The sequence below is a fragment of the Gossypium hirsutum genome, chromosome D09 (assembly GCF_007990345.1).
Source record: "Gossypium hirsutum isolate 1008001.06 chromosome D09, Gossypium_hirsutum_v2.1, whole genome shotgun sequence".
Taxonomy (NCBI): domain Eukaryota; kingdom Viridiplantae; phylum Streptophyta; class Magnoliopsida; order Malvales; family Malvaceae; genus Gossypium; species Gossypium hirsutum.
In genome coordinates this window covers 44,639,932-44,662,153 of record NC_053445.1, presented here as the reverse complement: position 1 = coordinate 44,662,153, position 22,222 = coordinate 44,639,932, and the positions used below count along the sequence as shown (strand labels likewise).

The window sequence follows — 22,222 nt, the reverse complement described above, 5'->3', positions numbered from 1 at the left end:
AATTGTTCCAACATCTGTAATTCTACCTGAAGTATTATTTCCCATCAAAACAACACCTTCAGACACTGTTTCGTAAGTTGTAAACCAATCCCGATAGAGACTCATGTGGAAGGTGCAGTCCGAATCAAGGATCCACTCCTCGCTCACTTTAGAACTATTGACAGAAGCGACTAGAAATTCACCATCGCTATAGTCTTCTACAACATCAGCTTTACAAGAATTTTCTGGTTGTTTTCTATGTTGATTCGCAACCTCCATTTTGATCTTGTTATATAGCTTATAGCACTCAGATTTAATGTGTCCTTTCTTCTTGCAAAAGTTACAAGTTTTACCTCTATTTGAAGACTTCGATCTACCCTTAGATTTACCGTGAGGATTTCGTTCCTATGTCCTTCCACTATCATCATCAGCATTTCGATCTTGTCTCCCACGAATAATGAGACTCTCTCCCTGAAAGTCAGTTTTAACCACAAGATGCTTCATCTTATCATACGAGGTTAAAGAATCATAAAGTTCATCAACTGTGAGAGACTCGCGGCTATATAAAATCGCATCACTAAAGGTTTAATAAGACAGGGGCAACGAACAAAGTAGAATCAACACTAGATCTTCCTTATCATATTGAACCTCCATGGCCTCCAAGTTTGAAAGAATTTCTTTAAACACTGTTAAGTGTTCGTGCACAGATGCACCTTCCTCCAAACGATGAGCATAAAGACGCTGCTTCATATGCAGCTTGTTAGTTAGAGTTTTTGACATATATATTTGTTCCAACCTCTTCCATAATCCAGTGGCGGTCTTCTCCTTCATCACATCCTACAAAATTTTGTTAGACAAATGCAGATGTAACTATGTTAACGCCTTTCAATCCTTGCGCTTCTTCTCTTCCTCCGTCAATGTCGAAGGCAACTTTTCTACCCCTAGCAGGGTTTCTTCTAAGTCCATCTATGCAAGAACTGTCTGCATCTTTATCTACCACAACGCAAATCTGGTGTTGCGATCCAACAGCGAAATTTTATTCTTCAAAAACGTCATTACCGTGATTAAGATGAATAACCCGGAAGCTCGGATACCAATTTGTAAAAATAGAATGTCGGTAATAACAATATATCACAAATAAAAGAGAAATTAAAAAAAAAAGAACACACAGATTTTTACGTGGAAACCCTTTCGAGAAAAAACCATAGGCAGAGGAGAAGAAAATTCACTACGTCGAATTCGAATAATTACAAGATGAGTAAACTATGTCTATTTATAGGCTTGTAAAACCATATTCTAATAGGAGTGTAGTAAGATTGAAACACCTTATTCTAATCAATATCAAATAGATGGAGTTTAATAAGGTTTAAAAAACCTTATTCTAAAATAAAAGAAAAGAAGTATAGTTCTATAGGAATTTTACTTTTATTTTATTTTACCACTGTATTTTATTTAAATAAGGATTTGAGTCACTTAATTCTAACAATGGTGTTTGAGAGTAGGGTAGAATGCAAGAGATTAACCACAAATACTCATATCACACAATATTAAAGTCTTGCTAACAGCTAATAGGATGTTGGCAAATTAAGTATTCAAATAACTCTCATATGCATCCACGTAATATACATAATGTCATCATACATCTAAATTAATACAAAATTAGACTTATCTTCTTCTTCTTTTTATAATTCAAGATTAGATTTTGTTGAGTTCTCTCATTAGAACATTTAACTAATAAATATTTTAACAAATTTTTATGTAACGATTTCTGTATCATCCATAATATTTGCATCTCTAATATGTAACATTTAACAAATTTTTATATCATCCATAATAGTTGTATCGATTTTTGCATCTCTATCAATGTCAACAACCTCCCTTACACCAATAAATATTTTATGTAACTTTAGTATTATAAGAGACTTAATTCACTCGTAATAAAACTTGCATTCCTTATCACCGCGATAATTAGGCAGGTCTACAAATTTTATTTTTTTGAAAAAAGAAATTATTCAATTGGGTCAAATAAAAATTTGACCAACAAGTTGGGGCTCCTAATCTTGGACCAGTCTAAAGTTAAATTTATGGCCACAAATAGTTTACTTCAATGGCCAAGAAAGAAGCAAAAATGGATTTGGAGACATTTATGCAACTCTTTTTTATCCTCAATATTTCTTTTTAAAATTTTAAAATTTTCTAAATTGTTATAAAATAAAAGAATAAAAAAAGGATATAACTAGAGAAATAAGAGAACAAAAGAGAAATATGTATTTTATTGATTGTTAAGGATGTCTACAAAATTTTTCCAAAATTTATATTTATAGACATAAAAAGTTTATACAATATAAAACTCTACTTCTAATGATTATTAGAGTCGTAAGTATATCAAACTTATTTTGATCATAATGGACATCCATTTAATAATAAAATATTCATAACACTCTCATTAGATGTCTATTGATAGGTAATGTGACTCATTAAATCTTTACTAAGATAAAAATCTATGCAAAAAAATTCTTAGTAAAAGGAAAAGTGTACACATGTTTATAATAAACAAAACATGTTGCTTTATTAAAAATCTTATCAGGAAAATTCACTCTCCCTCATGACAAATTCACATAATATCTCAAATTCTAAATATTCTTATATTGAATACTAACTTTTCAAATGATCACTTAAATGGATTTGCTAAGCATTTATACCACTATTTTTTTGAAAGTTATGAGTAAAGAAAAAATTTGAGGAAATATATTTTGATCTCTTCAAGAATTTCAATAATAATCATAGCAAATTTTGATCACGATCTTTATATAAAAAATACAAATAGGTATCTTGAATCATTTTGTACTAATATATATGTTCAAATCAAGTCATCTAAATATTTATACAACTGTATTGAACATTTTCTTGGGAATTTCTATATGCTTCTAATATTCTTAATCCTTCAAGGATTTTAATATAAACTTTCACTATATACGGATTCATATACAAGTCTACAACAATAATCATTTTTTTTAATTTCATTTTTGGCAAAATTGCTCGATTAGTACCCTAGTGACTTTATAATTTTAAATGTTTAGACTACTAATTCAGAACTTCTCCAATTTAATTTTATTGAAATTGTGTGTTTCAGTTTTGCCCATCCATTCCATATTGATATTACTTAATAATATTTTCAATCCCTTGAGCCAAACTTCACAATTTTCAAACAATCATCAAAATTTTATAGAATTTGGTCACTTGTAAACCGATTTAATTAATACTAAACCCTTGATTTGATTTTCATGAACTGTGTGACTGACGTTATTGCCTAAGGTAATCTTGTGTCCCAACTTTATGATAACAGCTCAAAATTAATAATTTATTTGTTGCGTTCAGATATCTTTTTCTCATTCTCATTAAATTCTATTCAGATTTCTTTTTCAACGATTGATTCGGCTGAATTTACTTTGATAATTTTAATTATTTTATGTATTTTTTTCTAAAACATAATTCTTATTTTTTTATTTAATGGGAATTTATGATATAATTTTTATGGTATGTTTACAACAATTATCTCTCTTTGACAGCATGCTATTATAAGGGGTAAAATTTTGACAAACAAATGAAATTGTTATAGAAAAAGTTAATTATATTACCCTTAGTTTATGAGATAAATTATATTATTTGGTTTTTTTAATTATTAAATATATTAAAAATCTTAATTTGAAATAAAATTCATGGTGTCGATCATGTTAGTTCTCAAAGCTACATTTCTTGTGAATAAAATTATTATTTATTATATAACAAGTAATCATTGTTTTATTTAATTAATAACACATTAAATATATATATATGCATCACCACATTTATTGCTACAGTGTTGCAGATATAACTAAATTTGTATACTGAATTGAACCCAGTAAATTGAATATTGCCCATTAATCCTTAATAATTCTTTGAAGTTTAAGGTAAATCTGGGTATTGAATATCCAATTAAATTTATTAAAGACTGAAGTTATTAGTTAAGCTGAGGATTTAACTATTAAAAAAGAGGAATTGAAATTCAATTGGCGACATAGATGAATGGGTAGGAACTTCCACGAGTACAATTATAGCTTGGGGTTTATTTTCAAGGGGAAAGGCAATTTTATATCTAAAACTCAACACTCAAGCTGCTCTTGTAAGCTACCATAATTGACCAACTGTTTGTATGTATCAACTAGGGAGGGTAATCAACACTTCTTCTTTCAATTTCAACCAAAAATAAATACAAAAATCAAATTTTGAATACAAATTTTATGGACTCGGTCTAAATTCATGTTTAATTATAGAATATATATATAAGAGTTAATTGCGTCAAATATCTACAAATTATTATCCTCATTTTAATTTGGTTATTAAATTTCAAAACATTCTAACCACATTTTCAAACTATAAATGTTATATAAATAAGGTCTTTTTAAAATTAAAAATTTAAAGAAAAATGTATATTATAAAAAAAGATATTGTAAAAATTACAAAAAGTATAACATGTGAAATTTTATATTTTTTAAAAAATTTATTTTTTATTTTTAAATATATTATAAAATTTTGAGATTTTAAATATTATTTTTTTTAAAATGATACATTTAAAAGAAAGGTTGAAGTTAAGTAAATGAGACACATGTTTATTTCCATTGGTTTAAATTTAAGAATTTAACACCAATAACCTTAAGTACCTATTTGAGTAATAGAAGCTAAAGTTAATACTTAATTGGTACATTAAATTTTGACATTTGATATATTAAACTTAAAATTATTATTATTTTAAATAATAGGTCAAAATTTTTAAGTTTATTAAGGTTTGATCCATACTTAAAAAAGTTAAAAAAGAGTTTCATGTTATGCACTGCTTTGATACAAGGGATTAGAAATTAAAAGTTTGACTAAATTGTACTATGACCTTTATTTTAAATTGATTTTTGAATTTTACATCATTCTAATTTTGTTCCTAAACTATCGATGTTATATCAATTAGATCTTTTCTTTACTAAAATCTTAATTTAATTATAAAATGACATATAAGATATTCTCTGACATAACTTAAAATGAGAATTTTAAACCAATATTGTAAATTAGATGTTTCAAAAATCTTAATTTTGAAGTTTTCGAAGCTTTATCATTCAGTCCTTTTTTTAGTTTTATTTTATTTTTAGCTTTTACTTTTAAAAATTATGCACCAACATTCTATTTCTTTAAAAAAATCATTTTAAATTAACTACATGAAATATGACATGAAAAATGGGCCTTATTGATATGACATCGATAATTTAAAAATGTAATTAATTTAAAGATGTAATTAGAACACTTTAAAATTTGGTGATCAATTTAAAATAAAGATTATAATTTAGAGATGTATAATGCAATTAACTCTAAATTTTTTTTTTTTTGGATTATGACACTTAAAACCACGCGGTATTAATGTAATTTAATAGGTAACCTCATTTATTTTAGTCTTCATACAATGCATTACATGTAATTGTCATTTATTGTATTTTGATGTTGATTGGGGAAAGACTTTATCACCAAGATTTATAACTCTAATATATGCCCCATTTCCTTTAAATATTACTCACTTAAAACAAAATCTGACCTTGATTGATTCCCATAATTTTTCTTCTCCACCTTAATAAATTGCTAAACTCGTGGGCCGACCATAATGTTGAATCTATATATTCACTCTCACTATAATTTTAAATTTTATAATCATATTGCGATAAATATAAATAAATCAACTATGTGGCTATATTTTATCCTAGTTAATTTGAACCATTATAACTTTTTAATTTTGGGTATTAAAAGCAAATTTATTTATATAATATTAAATTATGATATCCTCATTTGAAAATTATATTTATAAAAAAATTTTACTAAACACAATTGAGGGCTTGACTGAAATAATTAAGTTAAAAATTTAAAACTTATGTGCCTCAAGTGTAAATCTTATATAATATTATTTTATCAAAAAAATGAAAAGACGAAAGTGCTCTTGTATTATTATTATTTTTGTATAAAAATATCTTTTAGTATATATTTTAGTAATTTCTCAAATGAATTAGTTCCTGATTAACTCGTACTAGGCTGCAGTCAAATGATGCTTTGACAGAAATAATTAGGTTAAAAAATTAAAAATCATATGACATAAGTTCTAGTTTTATTATAGTATTATTTATTAGAATTAGAAAAGATAAAAATAATATTTTCTATTTTATAAAAGTGTGGTCGATTTAATTAAATGTTTAATATAAATATATAATATATGAAGGTTTTCATATTATAAGTTATTGAAAATGCGGTTGGTGCCATCTTTTCATTACCTTCCCTTCCTAAACGTTACGTGTGTGTGTGTAGGAAGTCTTGACTTCTGTCTCTTCAAATTGAGTTTTTCTTTTCCCCTAATAAATTCATTCCAGTGACTTTTTAAGCACTAATTTCTATGCTCTATGATCAACAATATGTTGATCTCCCTTTCCAACCTGGCTTACAACAATATTAAAAAGGAAATTGCAATTGTCAATATCTTTTCCCAGGGAATGAGTTTTCTAGAAGAAAATGATCATTTACATGAAATGAGTTTTTTTTATTTTGTTTTGGAACAACAAAAATGGGTTGTATGAATAATCAGATATGGTTGCATGCTGTGGGTTTGATTCAATTTTGGTTGCAAATGTGAAAAGCATATATAGTCTCGAAGTTGAGCTACAATTTGTAGGTTTCAAACTACCAACAAACAATACAAGACATTTTAGGTCATGGAAATGGCCTGAATATCTACCAAAATAACCGACCTAGCCCCACCCCCACACCACCGTCACCCTACTCTCGTTTGGTTTTTCTCTTCTCTTTTCATCTCTACAATGAATAAGAGGGTTTCCAATTTCATCAGGATTCATATTTTAATATAGTTTGACAAGGATTAAATCTGTGATTTCATTTGGCATTACCTTGCACATTTCCTTGTGCGACTTAACTGAAACTCAACTTTTTCTAGCCGTTGAAGGCCAGTTCATCTTTGTGTACTTGTAGATAATTCATAAAAAGGAATATGCTTTCTATTTGTTGCGACCATATTGATATTTATTATAATTGATTATAATAATATTTGTTACATTTACAATCATGATAAATATGATACGATACACCATAATTTAAATCTTTACACCTGCTTACAAATCAATATGAAATTGTTATAATATAAATCCTCAACTCCTTTCAACTAATATGTTTATTAACAAAATATATATGGTTTACTTTGTGACTTGATTGAGAAACAATTTCCTTTTTTAGAAAGTACTTGAGATTGAGAATGGGACATAAATTGTAGTAAAACAAATCAAAGAAATAGGCGAAGCCCAACCCATAACTTTGACGTCGTAACAAAAACAGAAAAGTGGATCTGAGCCAGACAAGTATGGAACCGTTAAATGTGGGTGCAGGTTGGACCCATTTCTCACAAACCCCATAAAAATGCTAAGCCCGGAAGTTTATCCATCTTAGAAAACAAGCAAAACTCGATTCAATTTGATTGGAAAAAAATTTATATTCGAATTAATCGAATTGAGCTATTTGAATTATTCAGTTTTTTGAATAAATTAGGATAATGATTTGATTTTTCGAATCAAGTTGAATTTTACCATTAAATAGTTTGAATAACAAATTGGTGTAAATATCTCTTGAGTTTCTGAAAATAATTTACAAAATTTTAAAATGTTATATTTTATAAGTATATATAAAAATCTTAAATATATTAAAATATTTATCCTTTTTAAAAAATTCAAAATGATAAGTTGGAGTATCATTAGATAACTAAATTATCATATTAATTATATTGTTTTTTTTTGCTATTATTTTTAACTTTTTATTTCAACTTAAAAAATTATTCAAAAATGTTTTAATCAAATTAAAAAAATAAAATAAAATCATCAACTCAATTAATAGGGAAAAACACCATTAAAATTCCCTTTTTTTTAATTTATTGAAATGGGCCCGGTATTTTATTATTTACCGGAATGGCCCTTTTCTCCGAAAGCGCGTCCATGTCAGCGCGATGTCAAGGGACGTGGCAGAAAAACGCGTCCCTGAGGGCGCGCTTTGCCTACGTGGACATAAATCGCTCCCTCAAGGGCACGTTTTGCTGCCACATAAGCTCTCCTCTGGATACGCGTTTTGCCTGTTTCTCCCACGTTAGGTTTTGGGTTTTTAGGGTTAGGGTTAGGGTTTTTAGGATTTTTAGGATTTTGGAGAAAAAATTAAACAAATAAGGGATTAGGATTTAGGGTTTATTAATTAAATTAATTATAATTTTTCAAAATAGGATTAGGTTTCGTGTTTATGGTTTTTTAATAAAAAATCAATTAAATTAGGATTTAAGGTTACGTGAGTAATTTAATTAAAAATTTATTAAGGAAATCGCTCTCACGTGGACCCATTTTTGATACAGTAGGTCCTGAAAAAATAATTTTGAGTTTACGTTTTTGAGCAAATAGTATAAAAAACACTTCAAGCAGGATGTTTTATAAGAAGAATTTCTGAAATCGCTCCCACGTGAACGTGCTTTTACTACTGTAGGTCCTGAAAAAATAATTTCGAGTTGACGTTTCTGAGCAAATAGTATAAAAAACGCTTCAACCAAGATGCTTTATCAAAAAAATTTTTGAAATCGCTCCCACGTGGACGCGCTTTTGCTACAGTAGGTCCTGAAAAAATAATTTCGAGATAACGTTTCTGAGCAAATAGTATAAAAAACGCTTCAAGCAGGATGCTTTATCAAAAGAATTTTTGAAATAGCTCCCACGTGGACGCGCTTTTGCTACAGTAGCATGTTTGGGATAAGGCTATAAATGAGGCAAAAATTGTTCTCAGATTACATAAGTTACAGCAAAAATAATTTAGAGAGGCTAAGAAGGTTAGAAATTAAAGATGAGTGAACATATTAGTGCTGCTATTTACTATGATGGTGAGGTTTGCCACACCAAGAACGGTGTTATTTTTTTATCGGAGAATACAGTGCGACTAGTTTTTAACCAGAACATAGATTTGACAGAACTTCGTAAAAGAATTAGGCGTAAAATTTTTGAAACGACGCCAATGAAAGTTCTGTCTATTACGTATTGATTTTGTTCTTTTGTTGATCCGGTGACATATGACTCATTCGACATAAAAAGTGCTCGTAGCTTGGAGGCAATGGTGCAGACCCATCTTGCTAGTGGAGCACATTATATTGAGTTATATGTATAATTTATATCGCCAAATGATGTACTTGCGACTGGTGTTCGAGAGGTATACATGACCCCTGGCCGACACTCGGTTAGCGGGTTACAAAACATGGAACAACTCATGTTTGGTAGCGGTGTGGAATGCACATCCCCTACAAGACACTCTATCGGTAGATGGGACATGTACGTCAGTGGCTCGATGTATGATACTGAAAATACGTACTGAAGAACGGCATCAAGTTCTAGTGGTTGGCAATCTACATCCAATTGGGGATGTTATGAAATGCCTAGAAGAATGGATAATGTACTCCCTACGACGTCCACCGGTGAGGGGACCTCGTACGTTTCAGATGATGCTGGGGTTAGAAGATGACTCCGATGTAGATCCAGCTCGAGAGCCCGGGTCTGATGGTGCAGAAGTTGGCTTATTTTCTGAACCAGAACCTATTCCAACAGAACCTGAAGATGTTGAAAGGAGTTCAGATGAAGAAAAAAATCCACGATTTAGAGCATACTCACCTCCAGCCCACATGCATAATGTCGATTTGTCTGCAGATAATGCGTTGGAGTTTCCAGAGCTACCACATCGGTCGCGTGATCGTACAAGTTCGGGGCTGGATTCGGGTGAATTTGAAGTTGGTAATCAGTTTTCCAACAAGGATAGTTTTATTGGTGCTTTGAAACAACAAGCATCACCAACGGCGTTAACTACCACGTGATTAAATCCAAATCTGATAAGTTTGAGGCAAAGTGTGCCATGCAAAACGGTACATGTTCATGGAAAATCTACGCCTCGTTGAGGAAAATGACAGCGTTGTGGGAGATAAAAAAGTACAAAGGTCCGCATACATGTGCTGCGGGTAAAGTATTGACGGTTTCTGAATAATACTGTTATTATGTAATGTTGCATTATTTAATGTACTCCATTTATAGGTGTTTCACAAGATCATCTCAAGATGGATTCAGCTATGTTAGCTAGCTTGATACTACCCACGGTGAAGGCAGATCCCAAGAATTCAGTGACGGTCTTAATTACCAATATTCGTAGCCAAATAGGGTACACACCCTCTTACCGCAAGGCTTGGATAGCTAAGCAGAAGGCGTTGGAGAAGATGCATAGTGGGTGGGACGCTTCATATAATGAAATATGGCAGTGGTGTCAAGTGCTAGAGAGATACGTCTCAGGTTGCATCACAGACCTTGAAACAAAAAATACGTACTACAATGATCGATTGCTACGTGGATGCCAAGTGTTCAAGCGCCTATTTTGGACCTTTAAGCAATGCCGAGACGCATTTCCATACTGCAAGCCATTGGTACAAATTGACGGTACCTTTATGTTTGGTAAGTATACTCATCGGTTATTGCTTTCAGTGGCACAGGATGGCGGTGGAAGAATTCTTCCAATTGCATTTGCAATAACACCGGAGGAGTCATCTGATGACTGGGATTTCTTTCTATCTAGGTTAATGAGGCATATGTGCCCCCAACCTGATATCTGTGTTATTTCAGATCGGGGTACAAGTATACTAGCTGCATTTGATCGACAATGAAGCTTGTGGCAGAGTACACACTATTGATATTGCCTAAGGCGCGTTGCTTCCAACTACTACAGGCAATATCCATATAAGAGCGAACGACGACAAGTGACCAACATGGGTATTTAGTCTCTATTAATATTATTTCGTTTGTCATTTTTAATTTATTGTAAATGAAAAAGTGGTATGTAATATTCGCTATGAACTTATATTGGCAAGGTATGAAATAAATAAAGATCGTTTTCATGAGATCTTGACAGTTTTGCGTTCAATTAACAGCGAAGGCACGGACTACCTTTGTAACATACGTTTCAAACAATGGGTACAAGCATACGACGGCGGCCTACGATATGGTCATATGACCTCAAACCTGGCTGAATGCATAAATTCTGTTCTAAAAGGAACGCGCCATCTACCGATAACATCGATTGTACGAGAGACATATTTTCGTTTGGCGGCGCTATTTCCAAAGCGAGCAGCGAGTTATGCAGGCCAAATGCAGGGAGGCTATGTATGGTGCAGTAAGGTAGTGCAATAAATTAACAAGGCCAAGACACGGACGAACACCATGCACACAGTGTGTCACGATCGAGACAACTTATGGTTTCGCGTGACAGAGTTTGACAGGCCGCACCAAGGTGTTATTGACGGGTAATATCGTGTACACTTGCGAAATAAGACTTGCGACTGTGGGATATTTGATGCACTTCGTTATCCATACGCTCATGTAATTGTAGCTTGTCAAAATCTCCATCTGGATCCAATGAGCTATGTCGACGAAGTGTACAAATTAGAAAATATGTACAACGTCTGGAGACACGTTTTCCCACCAGTCTCAGATGAACGTAAGTGGTCGCCCGTATCGCTTGCTCCTTTTAAGTTGTTACTGGATAGAGAATTACGTCGCAAACCGAAGGATCGACATTGCTCGACTAGAATACGTAACAATATAGATATCCGAGAAATAGCCAGTCAAGGCAAGTTGTGCGGATGGTGTAGGAATCCAGGCCATACAAGCCGATCATGCCTAAGTCGCAATAGTTGAACGTCATTGTAAACAACTTTGTATTATTAAGAATATTTGTCTATTTTGTTAAATGAAATAATATGCCAAGTGTTCAACATAATGAATTATTTAAAATAATTTTTATTATTAAGAATATTAACTATTTTGTATTTTATTACATCAAATAATATCAAAATATTCAAAATAAACTATTTTGTATTTTATTATATCAAATAATATCAAAATATTCAAATTAAACTATTTTGTATTTTATTACATTAATATAAACTATTTTGTACAAATATTTTAAAATAAAAATCAATCTCTGTGCCTATCAGATTTAATGCCACGTGGCAATCGTCGACGGTTATGTGCTGGATTCCTTCTTTGTCCAACTTTCGGCGGGGGTTGTAGTTGCTCCGGCAAGGATTCTGGTTCATCCAGTAGGTGATCTGGTTGTCAGTGTTGGGACGATGAGCCACATTGATAGAATAGTGAATGTGGAGGTGTTTGCATCACCAGCGGCGAAGGTGTTTGAAACACATACGGTGATGGCGTCTGGTAAAAAGAAGAGCTCCCCGACAGCCCCTCTTGTGATTCCTCCTGCGACGATGGCCTATACATTGGCGGTCCAATTGGCGTAGTCAAAAATGGAGATGAATCGGGCCATTGACTCCAACCTGCCATAGGACTAGAAAAAGGAAACATATAAGGGTTAGGATACATAAAAGGGCTAGGATACGCACCTAGCATCATTTGAAAAGGTTGTGCCGTGGGTATCATCGCTTGAACTACTGGGTCGGGTGACTGTGTTAGTGCTATTGCTGGGCCCGATGAAGTTATGGGTGCTAATGATGGGCCAGGTGAATTTCTGGTCCTCGTTGATGGGCCTGCGTCGTCGTCTCTTCTTCTTGGATTTAAAGGGCCACGTCGTTCCATTTAGACACGCAATTGCCGCTACCTCTCATCTGCCGAGAGTAAATACGGCTTCCTATTAATCCTAAACCATGGCATGTATTTCGACACGCACGCTAATTCTGGAACGATGATCGGTTCCCGAGTAGGTATATAGTCATACCGATCTTCCCACATTTGGATGTAGTGTGACCAGAATCTCGGCCAATCCGTATGCAATTGTCGTAGGTCGATTTTGTGATGATCATCCAACACCTCAGGTGCCATGGGAATCGGTTGTCGGAATCCAAATTATCGTAATACTCTGTCCGACTGGTGCATCTCCACAATCGCAAAGTTGACCAATGGGACTTTTACATGCCAACCATTTCGATTTTGGAAGTACTCATCCGGAATTACTGCCCGAATTACCGGATCCTCGTATGGTGTCCATTCAAACTATATGGCCATGATGGAAATATTAGTTATGTACTAAATACTAAATACCAATCGACTATCTCATTATGGTAATATCTATTTTATTTAATACTTACTTGTGCTTTCGACCGTTGGTCCAATAGAAGCCGTATATCTTCAAGAGAGGTAGGTAATCGAGTATAACTTGTCGGATGGTTCCACCTAATTGAATAAACTTTTTAGCATACTATTATTTTTAAAAATCTAGGTAATAATTGTAAAATCTAATATAAAATTTACCTCGTTATGAGTGGGAATGTATATGGGTGGTCCACTCGAGGACGTAAAAATAGAAAGCGAAATCGTGCCCATGACTGTAGTAGTGACAGGCAACCTTCGATTTTCACTTTACTCGGTCGCGTCGCCCCGCACATCTCCCGATATAATGTTGCCAACACGGCAAACCCCCAACTCAATTCACCAACTGCTCTAAAATCAATGAGTTTCAACAACCATCTTAAATGTACGAGGTTCCGTGACAAGTCTGGCATCAGATAACCTCCAATTATCTGAAAAATGTATGCCTGAGCATATCGGATTCTTTCTACTTCGGTTGAATCATCATCCGAATCCAGGAATGTGTCTCGGAACCAACCCATCTCGATCCGACCTCCGTTAATTTTCTCCGGAATAGCGCCCAAAAGCTCGTAGCACACCGCTCCCCAATCGCCAGATTGAACAAACCCGGTGACTGGTTATCCGTCCACCGGCAATCCCAATTGCAGATTGACATCTTCCAAAATGATAGTGCACTCTCCACATAGAAGATGGAATGTGTGCGTCTCGGGTCTCCACCTCTCAACCAACGCACTGATAATTTTAAGGTCCAACTTGCATCCCCGGCCTACCGTCGCCACACACCAAAAACCCACTTCCCGCAGGTAATTCTCTACCAACGGTGATGGAGGACCATGCATATTCCGGATATAGCATTCCAATATTCAATCTACAAACTTTTATAACAAATAATAAAATAATAATTATTAAAAAATGCATAAATAAAAAAATCTTAAATAATATTTAAAAAATAAATTTAACACTTACCATTTCATTTGTTCGACAGATATGTGCTTGTTATCAAAATGAATCAATTCTCCGGCTATTGCTAAATTTGTACAAATTTTTACGATTAAAAAAAATTAAAAATAATTATTTTTTTAAAAAATAATTAAAAATAGGGATTTAAGAGAAATTTAAGAGGAAATTGAGAGCAAATTGATATTAAATATGGATTTGAGAGAAATTTGGAAGGAAATTGAGAGCAATTTGAGAGGAAATTGAGAGGAAATTGAGAAAGGATTAATTTGTGAAAAAAAATAAAGGGGTGGGGGATTTTTATAGTTTTTTTTACCATTGCGGGTTGGCACTGTTCACGCGAGGGAAAAACGCGTCTCCTGGGATGCACTGACGTGGCAACAAAACGCGTCCATGTCAGCATGCTTTCTGTCCACGTGGACAAAGCACGCCCTTGAAAACGTGTTTTCCTGTCACGTACTTTGACATCGCGCTGACGTGGACGTGTTTTCGAGGAAAATAGCCCATTCGGGTAAATAATTATTTACCAAGCCTATTTTGGTAAATTTTGAAAACAAAAGGGGTTTTTACTTGTATTTTGCCGCAATTAATACGAATTTTATTCGAACACTAAACCCTACGCATTACCATTGCATCTCTGTAGCCTTAAATATCAACGGTGGATGCCGTCTCCAAAAATCAGTGATGGATGATAAATTATACAAAAAAGAAAAAGAGCCAAGCACCGAAAAGAGCGGGGAATCGAGAGCTAATCAAACGACTCGTTATTCGGGTCTATAAATAAAATCCCATTTTTTCCCTATATTTCACTTCCTCCTATCATTTCAATCTCATTTTCTCTTCTTTCAGATCTCAATCAAGGTAGTCTCTTCCTATCCCCTCTTTTTCTTTCTCTTCTATTTATTTATTTTTCTAAATTCTCGCAGATTTTTTATTTGAATTTGTTCTACATTTTGTTGTTCTAGATAAACATTGTAGATTTGGAATGCGAATGGTAATATGTTTTTAGGTCGATAAATTGTTTCATTTCCAATTTCTGTGATATGATTTCGTGGTTTTCGCTTTCTCGGAAAGTGTAGGTTCAATGCAAAAGCAAACTGTCTTTTTGAAATAAACTGCAAAAGTTTGGTTGTGAAGAAGAAGATTGCATGATTTAAGTTCTGTGAATTGCCTGCGAGCTATGAACTTGTGTGTACTGGCTAGGATTTGAATCCATGTGGCAAACTCATCTTCTATTAATTAATGTAGAGTTTGTATAATTCTTATACCAAGCAAAATATTTGCCGACTACATTAACTTTTAATTAATTGGTTAGTGAATGTAGCCAGGATTTAGCTACCCATTCTCCTCGAGTTAAGTTGATCCTATTTTACTTGATTGTTACTTCATAATTAAAGAAATATATATTTTAGGTCAATTATGTTTTAATATTAAACGAATAGTTTATTTTGCTCGCATTGCCAAAAATGGGTTTGGGTAAAGAAATTCAACCTCTGACCTGACATGGCATCCCTTGGGAACTACGTGAGGATAAGATAGGGATATATGCTCAACATGGCTTTTATCATACTTCCGTACTTATATTTAATACACATATGACCAATATCTTATGTATAAACACGTGTATGTTGTTCGGGCACGTGCATTTTGGTGAAAATAAATAGCCTGAAAATGAATTCTCCTTTTTAGGAACTTTTAAGGAAGCAAAAGCCCCAATGAAATACAGCATTAGTTTCTCTTAAGGTGAAAATTTGAAGTTGAATTCAATGTGACGACGATATTTACAATTTTCTTTTGTTTCTTGTAGATTTTATTACTATGGCTGTGTTGCATCACTTTTGTTGTTTGTCAACTTAATTTTTCACTTTAGTGAAGTCAATCTAATGCATTGTGATGTGAAGTGCAGATATGGATACCTTCTTATTTACTTCCGAGTCTGTCAATGAAGGTCACCCCGACAAGATCTGTGACCAGGTTTCGGATGCTATCCTTGATGCCTGCCTGGAACAAGACCCAGAAAGCAAAGTGGCCTGTGAGACTTGCACCAAGACTAACATGGTTATGGTCTTCGGGGAGATCACCACGAAGGCCAAAATTAACTATGAGAAAATTGTTCGGGATACTTGCAGAGGTATAGGGTTCACCTTAGCTGATGTCGGCCTTGATGCTGACAACTGCAAAGTTCTAGTTAACATTGAGCAGCAGAGCCCTGATATTGCACAAGGAGTTCATGGTCACCTCTCCAAGAAACCTGAGGAAATTGGGGCTGGTGACCAAGGTCACATGTTTGGCTATGCCACAGACGAAACCCCTGAGTTAATGCCTCTAACCCATGTGCTTGCGACTAAACTTGGTGCCAGGCTCACCGAAGTGAGAAAGAACAAGACATGTCAATGGTTAAGGCCTGATGGTAAGACCCAAGTGACTGTTGAATATCGCAATGATGGTGGAGCCATGGTCCCCATACGTGTTCACACTGTTCTTATTTCAACCCAACATGATGAGACCGTCACCAATGAGAAGATTGCAGCTGACTTGAGAGAGCATGTCATTAAGCCTGTCATTCCAGCAAAGTATCTCGATGACAAAACCATTTTCCACCTCAACCCATCCGGTAGGTTTGTTATTGGTGGACCTCATGGAGATGCAGGACTCACTGGCCGAAAGATTATCATTGATACCTATGGTGGCTGGGGTGCTCATGGTGGTGGTGCTTTCTCAGGGAAGGATCCCACTAAGGTGGATCGCAGTGGTGCATACATAGTTAGGCAAGCAGCAAAGAGCGTGGTGGCCTCAGGCCTTGCACGTCGATGTATCGTGCAAGTCTCCTATGCAATCGGTGTGCCGGAACCCTTGTCAGTTTTCGTAGACACTTACAAGACAGGCAAAATCCCGGACAAGGATATTTTGGCATTAATCAAGGAAGCTTTCGACTTCAGGCCGGGAATGATCTCTATCAATCTTGACTTGAAGAGAGGAGGAAAGTTTAGGTACCAAAAGACTGCTGCTTATGGTCATTTCGGCCGTGATGATCCTGATTTCACTTGGGAGATTGTTAAGCCTCTTAAGCCCAAGGCCTAAGTACTAGTTACTACCATAGCCATAATGTCATGTGGTACGTATCTGTCAATTTGTTTCATTTTACATTCTTTACTTTTCAGGGCGTAATTTATTTCCCCAGCCATCTATTGTTTGTCATGGATATATTCTTTTAAGATTTTCCTGTCTACTTATTCAATCCAAAATATTTTCTTTTATTATAGAAGTACTTTCATCAGAGGTGTATACACATCTACATCATGTATACTTGATTCATCAATTTTTATCATGATAATGAAAAATAATACGATCACAGCATAAACAATCTATTTATTATATATTTATTATAATCATAGATATCTAAATTTGAACATGCGCATGAGTTTCCAATATGTAAATGTATGATACAAATAGAAATAATTGAACAAAATCACATCCTATCCGTCCAAATAAATGGGATTTGGACTGGAGGAGAGCATTGGTTTCCAGAAAATATTGCTTCAGGAATGTAACCACAAGCGATCATGAAGCCGCTCTTCTCCAGCACCAAACGTCTCGTCCACCCTTTTTCCATCTCGATAAAAATGAAATGTCGAAGTGTAACGAATGTTGAAGGTAAAAATTTATCACTAAGGTTAAAAAATATAAATCTAAAAGTACATGACAATTTTCTAAAAGTTCTTAGCTCTTGTACATACACCGTTAACATAATTTATCCTACTTTTTAAATATTTATTATGAAAATATGATTTTTTTTAACCACACTTATGGAATTTAAAAAATCTACTCCCACTATCAAATAAATATTCACCTGTAAAAAATCTTTTTATTACTCAGTTTTTCTTTTTCATAAAGAAAAAACATATACATATACAAATATTCTAATTACATCCTTAAACTAATGAAATTATTAATTTAACCATTAAATAACACATAAAATCTTGGGTGACATAATTTATATAATATCGATAATTGGATGATGTAATTAGAATATTTTAAAATTTGAAGACTAATTTAAAATGAGGGTCATAACTTTAGGGATGTTTAGTGCAATTAACTCAATATAAATAGTTAAGCAAGGTTAGGTTGAGTGAGGGATCAAGAAAAAGCCGATAGCCTTGCTCACAATCCATCAGCTAAAATTTTATCAAACGAGGAGATTATAATCGAGAAGAGTAGTCAAATACATGAGCTAAAACCCCACAATGTGTTGTTCAACTCCAACACCATCAAGAACAAGCTACTAACATAATCTATCATTCGATCAATTTGAAAGTGAAAATGGGTACAGCCTATTTTGGTCAATCTGCAAACCAAAATGATTTCTCCCAAGTTTCTAGTCATAGAGGCCTTCCTCATGCCAGGTATAAACTAAAAAATCCACCATCTCCTGCATTTTCACCATGCAAATGGGCATATCAATGTCAGCCAGAAGCCGAAAGTTGAAAGATGTTCTGACACACTTACAGCTAATGGAATAGGCTGTTGAAATCGTTCGGTCGAACAAAGCAAATCTTCATAAGTTGTGGTCCAGCTGCAAAAGGTGATTCCAATGTTAAATAATGAGAGGAACTGAATGTCTAGACACCGATATTATAGTAAGTAGCCGTGACATACTGAAAAAGACTGAATATATGCAAGGCAAACCCAGAACCAAAGAATATAGCAAGCGGCTGCACTATAAGGGGAGAAACAGAAAAGGTTTGGGTTCATACTGTTTTATCTTATTTTTTTCCAAAATACATCTGCAAGTAGATTAACTAGTTAACACATATTTGAGTGTAGCGACAAACTTCATGCACCATATTTGGATCATAACAAAAGGGAAGGGGCATGTCCAAGAGGTGGCTTAAAGTAGCATCGAAAAGATGTCCATTGCTTGGTTACAAGAATTCACGAGCCCATCCTACAACACGAGATTTTGACAGCTAATATTCTGATAAAGAGTGATTAGCAAACTGTTCATAATTTAATATTACTAGTAGTACCGACTACTTTCAAGTAGAGATTCCAACAAAGCAGAAAAGAAAGCAAATGCCCAAGAGCCGAGTTAAAGCAGCATGAGATCGTAGCTAATGCACTATAAAGATGCTAAGAATTAAAAGTTGAATTCCTTGCTGTTTCACGAATATAAAAGCGAGGTTTTGAGAGTTTAGTTGAACAAAAAATCACTAATGATACTCAATATCTTGAGTAGGAAGAAACTCCAGGCATATACCTCATTATTGGTTCCCGGGCAATTCTTCTTGATTTTTGAGACTGATCCCCGGCCCACTGTCTTCTAACCTCATGCCAAGTCATTTGAGCTGCACAGTAAGATTCCACACGTTACTTCCAATAGAACTTTGGTTTGAATTGCTTTCAACAAATAAGCAACAAAACACTCACATTAAGGTTGTAAAACAATAACACTAAAATATTAATTCCAGTAAGCTCATATTGGACATCAATAAAAGCAATAATTTTGCGGAATGAAAGTCCCCATATGCAATGACCACAAATCATATTCGTTTATAACCCCTTTATTGAGAAACCTCATACACCCCAACAACAATAAGTCCAGATAGTTCGCAACACCATAGCCAGTTCACACCAATCTCGTGTTGATAAAGTTTCTGCTACTGAAGTCCATATTCAGATAAAGACAAGCAAACCTGGAAAAGGTTTTAAGCTACATTTACTCATTTAAAAAACATGGATTTCCAAGCCCAATATCTAGAACTAGCTTCTGGAAAACATTTGATTCCCCAGTTACCCTGACTACAATAAACCAAGAACACTAAAACGGATTCATTGCATGTGAGCAGACATCCTAGCTGCATAATAGCAATATATAAGATTTAAAATGGCTTCTTACAAAATAATTCAGGAAATTACATTAAGGCATGAAGCTTGAGTATGCTCAGTTCTAAACTACTTTCTTCTAATTCCAGTAAGATAACAAAAAAGCAGTTCTACTATTAAAGAGTTGCATGGAAGGCTTGTTTCAACAGAATAAGAGGCTTCCTAGGAGAAAATCGATAACCTTAAAGGCTTAAATAGAAGCATACCCTGGTTAACAAAAACCTCCTCCTTAGTGGATTGACCTCTGTTAGCATTATTTGAACCCGTTGAAGGGCGATTTTCACGGGAATGGTGATTAGTACCATTGGTTTCCATTTGCTTTAGGTTGAGCAACCATTGACTTCTAAACCACCATCATTGATCACATTGAGGGCAAGAACTGTAAAGAACCTCTGTATAAGAAACAATCTATGTGCTTCATATGAGAAAAACCAATTGGATCAGTAATTATATTGGAAGGAAAAAGAGCTACTCATGAAGATGACAACAGTCAGTAACAATTTTTAATCTTTAACTGGTGACCAATATTTATGGTGATACCAATTACATCATATTTTCTTTTCCAACCCCAGGTTGGGAATCTCTTACCATTACATTTCATTTTTGGCAACAACTTCCCATCTATTCCCACTCTGCAAAAGCTGCAAGAAAAGAGAAGGAACTATTCGAGTACCTCACTTGATTAAACAATTTCTAATTGATGATCACCAGGGTCACGGAAAACCTAACTACTCTAAACTTTCTACCCTAACCACCTTAAATGGTAAGGAACATTTTAGGGAATCACCTCAGTGAAGAAGGACTAGAGCAAAGAGACATAGAGATGGAGAAAGACAAAAAGGGCTTTTCATGCACCCTATATAAATTCCAAATGCACCTTAATGTACACCGATTACCAAATTAGGCAATAAATACCATTAACTTCCTTAGAATCTTCTGGACCCGGACGAACCTAATCAGATCCTAAAACACACTGAACCAATGGTTCAAATTATAGTTTTCCACCCAAATATAATAGTTACATGAACAATCAAACATAAAAGAAATTTACCACTATGCAAAGAGGAAGTAGATGAGAAGCAAAACCCACAAATACCCAGAATTTTAAACGTGGATAGAAATTGATATAAAGATAAACAAAACACAAAATCTAAGCCAAAAAACGAAACCCCAGATCGCTAAAAAATTCTTAATGAAGAAAAAGAAGAAGACTTTACCTTGAAAGTAGTTTTTTTAACTTAAAACTATGTTGAGCATTAAAGAAGACACTGATGGTTTTGGCTTTTTTCTCTCTCTTTATTGTTCTTAATAAAAAAAAAGAAAGATATTTCCTCTGGAGATTCGAGAATTTTTAGTAATGAAACAAAGGGGGACAAAGAACAGCTAAAATTAGATCCTAACAACAACATCTATAGGATTCATTACTAAAAGGACAGATCTGGGATCTGGTGCTCACATGGGATCAAATCCAAGGTAATGAACATTACGTTTTACTTTTTTCATTTCTTTGATCAAAATGAAGTTGGCATTATGTGATTGGGTGAAGGAGGGACATTCCATGAAATCTCATAAACCGGTAATCAATGGGGTTGGTAAGTGGTAAATGGACCACTCAACACGTTTACAGCTTTGTTCTTTTTTTTAAACTAGTTTACGGATGTGTTCGTGGGTAGAGTTGCTTCTCAAAAATTTCCAATTAAGTTCACACGGTTGTCCCTAAAATAACCTCTCCTGTATCTCTTCATTTTAATATTGAATAATTTATTTTTAAAAAATTTGTTTTTAATTAATTTTACATCATTTTTATTAGTATATAATAATAAATTTAGTTGTTCAAGTTTACACATTTTGTTAATTTGATTCTAATTTAATAAATTTAGCTAAAATGTTTGTGTAAATATTCCGACTAAATTTGTTATTTTTTTAGAATTAAAACTAAATTCACAAAATATGTAAACATCGAGTGTTAAATTTATTATTATATCGATAAAAGTTTTGTACAATTTATGAAATATATTAATGTTGTGATTAATTGTCTTTAATTGCTCACTTTCAAAATTGACTAAATTAAATTACTTCGATTTTTTAGGATAAACAATTTATTCAATTTCAAAATTGAAAAATGTGGAATAAATTTTTTTACCCATATTTTCAAATGCCTTAATTTTTAAATT

The 22,222-nt window shown here is 33.6% G+C and overlaps 2 protein-coding genes across 12 annotated transcripts; one reads left to right on the top strand and one right to left on the bottom strand.

Moving 5' to 3' along the window:
- The first annotated feature begins 14,785 nt into the window (after nt 1-14,785).
- Nucleotides 14,786-17,422, top strand: LOC107908751 (S-adenosylmethionine synthase 1). 2 transcript variants are annotated; one of them, XM_016836017.2, is made up of 2 exons: nt 14,786-15,026; nt 16,072-17,422. In XM_016836017.2, the coding sequence occupies exon 2, from the start codon at nt 16,074-16,076 to the stop codon at nt 17,244-17,246; it is 1,173 nt and encodes a 390-aa protein (XP_016691506.1). In that variant the 5' UTR covers nt 14,786-15,026; nt 16,072-16,073; the 3' UTR covers nt 17,247-17,422. The 2 variants fall into 2 exon arrangements, with proteins under 2 accessions (XP_016691506.1, XP_016691507.1); XM_016836018.2 differs by lacking the exon at nt 14,786-15,026 and adding an exon at nt 15,804-15,908.
- Nucleotides 17,423-18,322: 900 nt separating this feature from the next.
- Nucleotides 18,323-21,737, bottom strand: LOC107908750 (uncharacterized). 10 transcript variants are annotated; one of them, XM_041100835.1, is made up of 6 exons: nt 21,266-21,691; nt 20,637-20,689; nt 20,255-20,463; nt 19,423-19,510; nt 18,672-18,738; nt 18,323-18,594 (listed from the first exon to the last, which is right to left on the bottom strand). In XM_041100835.1, the coding sequence occupies exons 3-6, from the start codon at nt 20,361-20,363 to the stop codon at nt 18,541-18,543; spliced, it is 318 nt and encodes a 105-aa protein (XP_040956769.1). In that variant the 5' UTR covers nt 20,364-20,463; nt 20,637-20,689; nt 21,266-21,691; the 3' UTR covers nt 18,323-18,540. The 10 variants fall into 10 exon arrangements, with proteins under 10 accessions (XP_040956769.1, XP_040956774.1, XP_040956772.1 ...); XM_041100840.1 differs by having other exon boundaries at nt 20,255-20,440; XM_041100838.1 differs by having other exon boundaries at nt 20,255-20,427.
- Between the last annotated feature and the right edge of the window lie 485 nt (nt 21,738-22,222).

What these genes read in the sequence shown, in the direction of transcription:
- LOC107908750 (XM_016836013.2), bottom strand. Translation starts at nt 20,363, where the DNA reads ATGGAAACCAATGGTACTAATCACCATTCCCGTGAAAATCGCCCTTCA. An exon ending in GGAGGTTTTTGTTAACCAGG is followed by an intron (nt 19,511 to 20,254) that starts GTATGCTTCTAT and finishes CTTACTGTGCAG; the next exon opens with CTCAAATGACTTGGCATGAG. An exon ending in AACAGCCTATTCCATTAGCT is followed by an intron (nt 18,595 to 18,671) that starts GTAAGTGTGTCA and finishes GTGAAAATGCAG; the next exon opens with GAGATGGTGGATTTTTTAGT.
- LOC107908751 (XM_016836017.2), top strand. Translation starts at nt 16,074, where the DNA reads ATGGATACCTTCTTATTTACTTCCGAGTCTGTCAATGAAGGTCACCCC.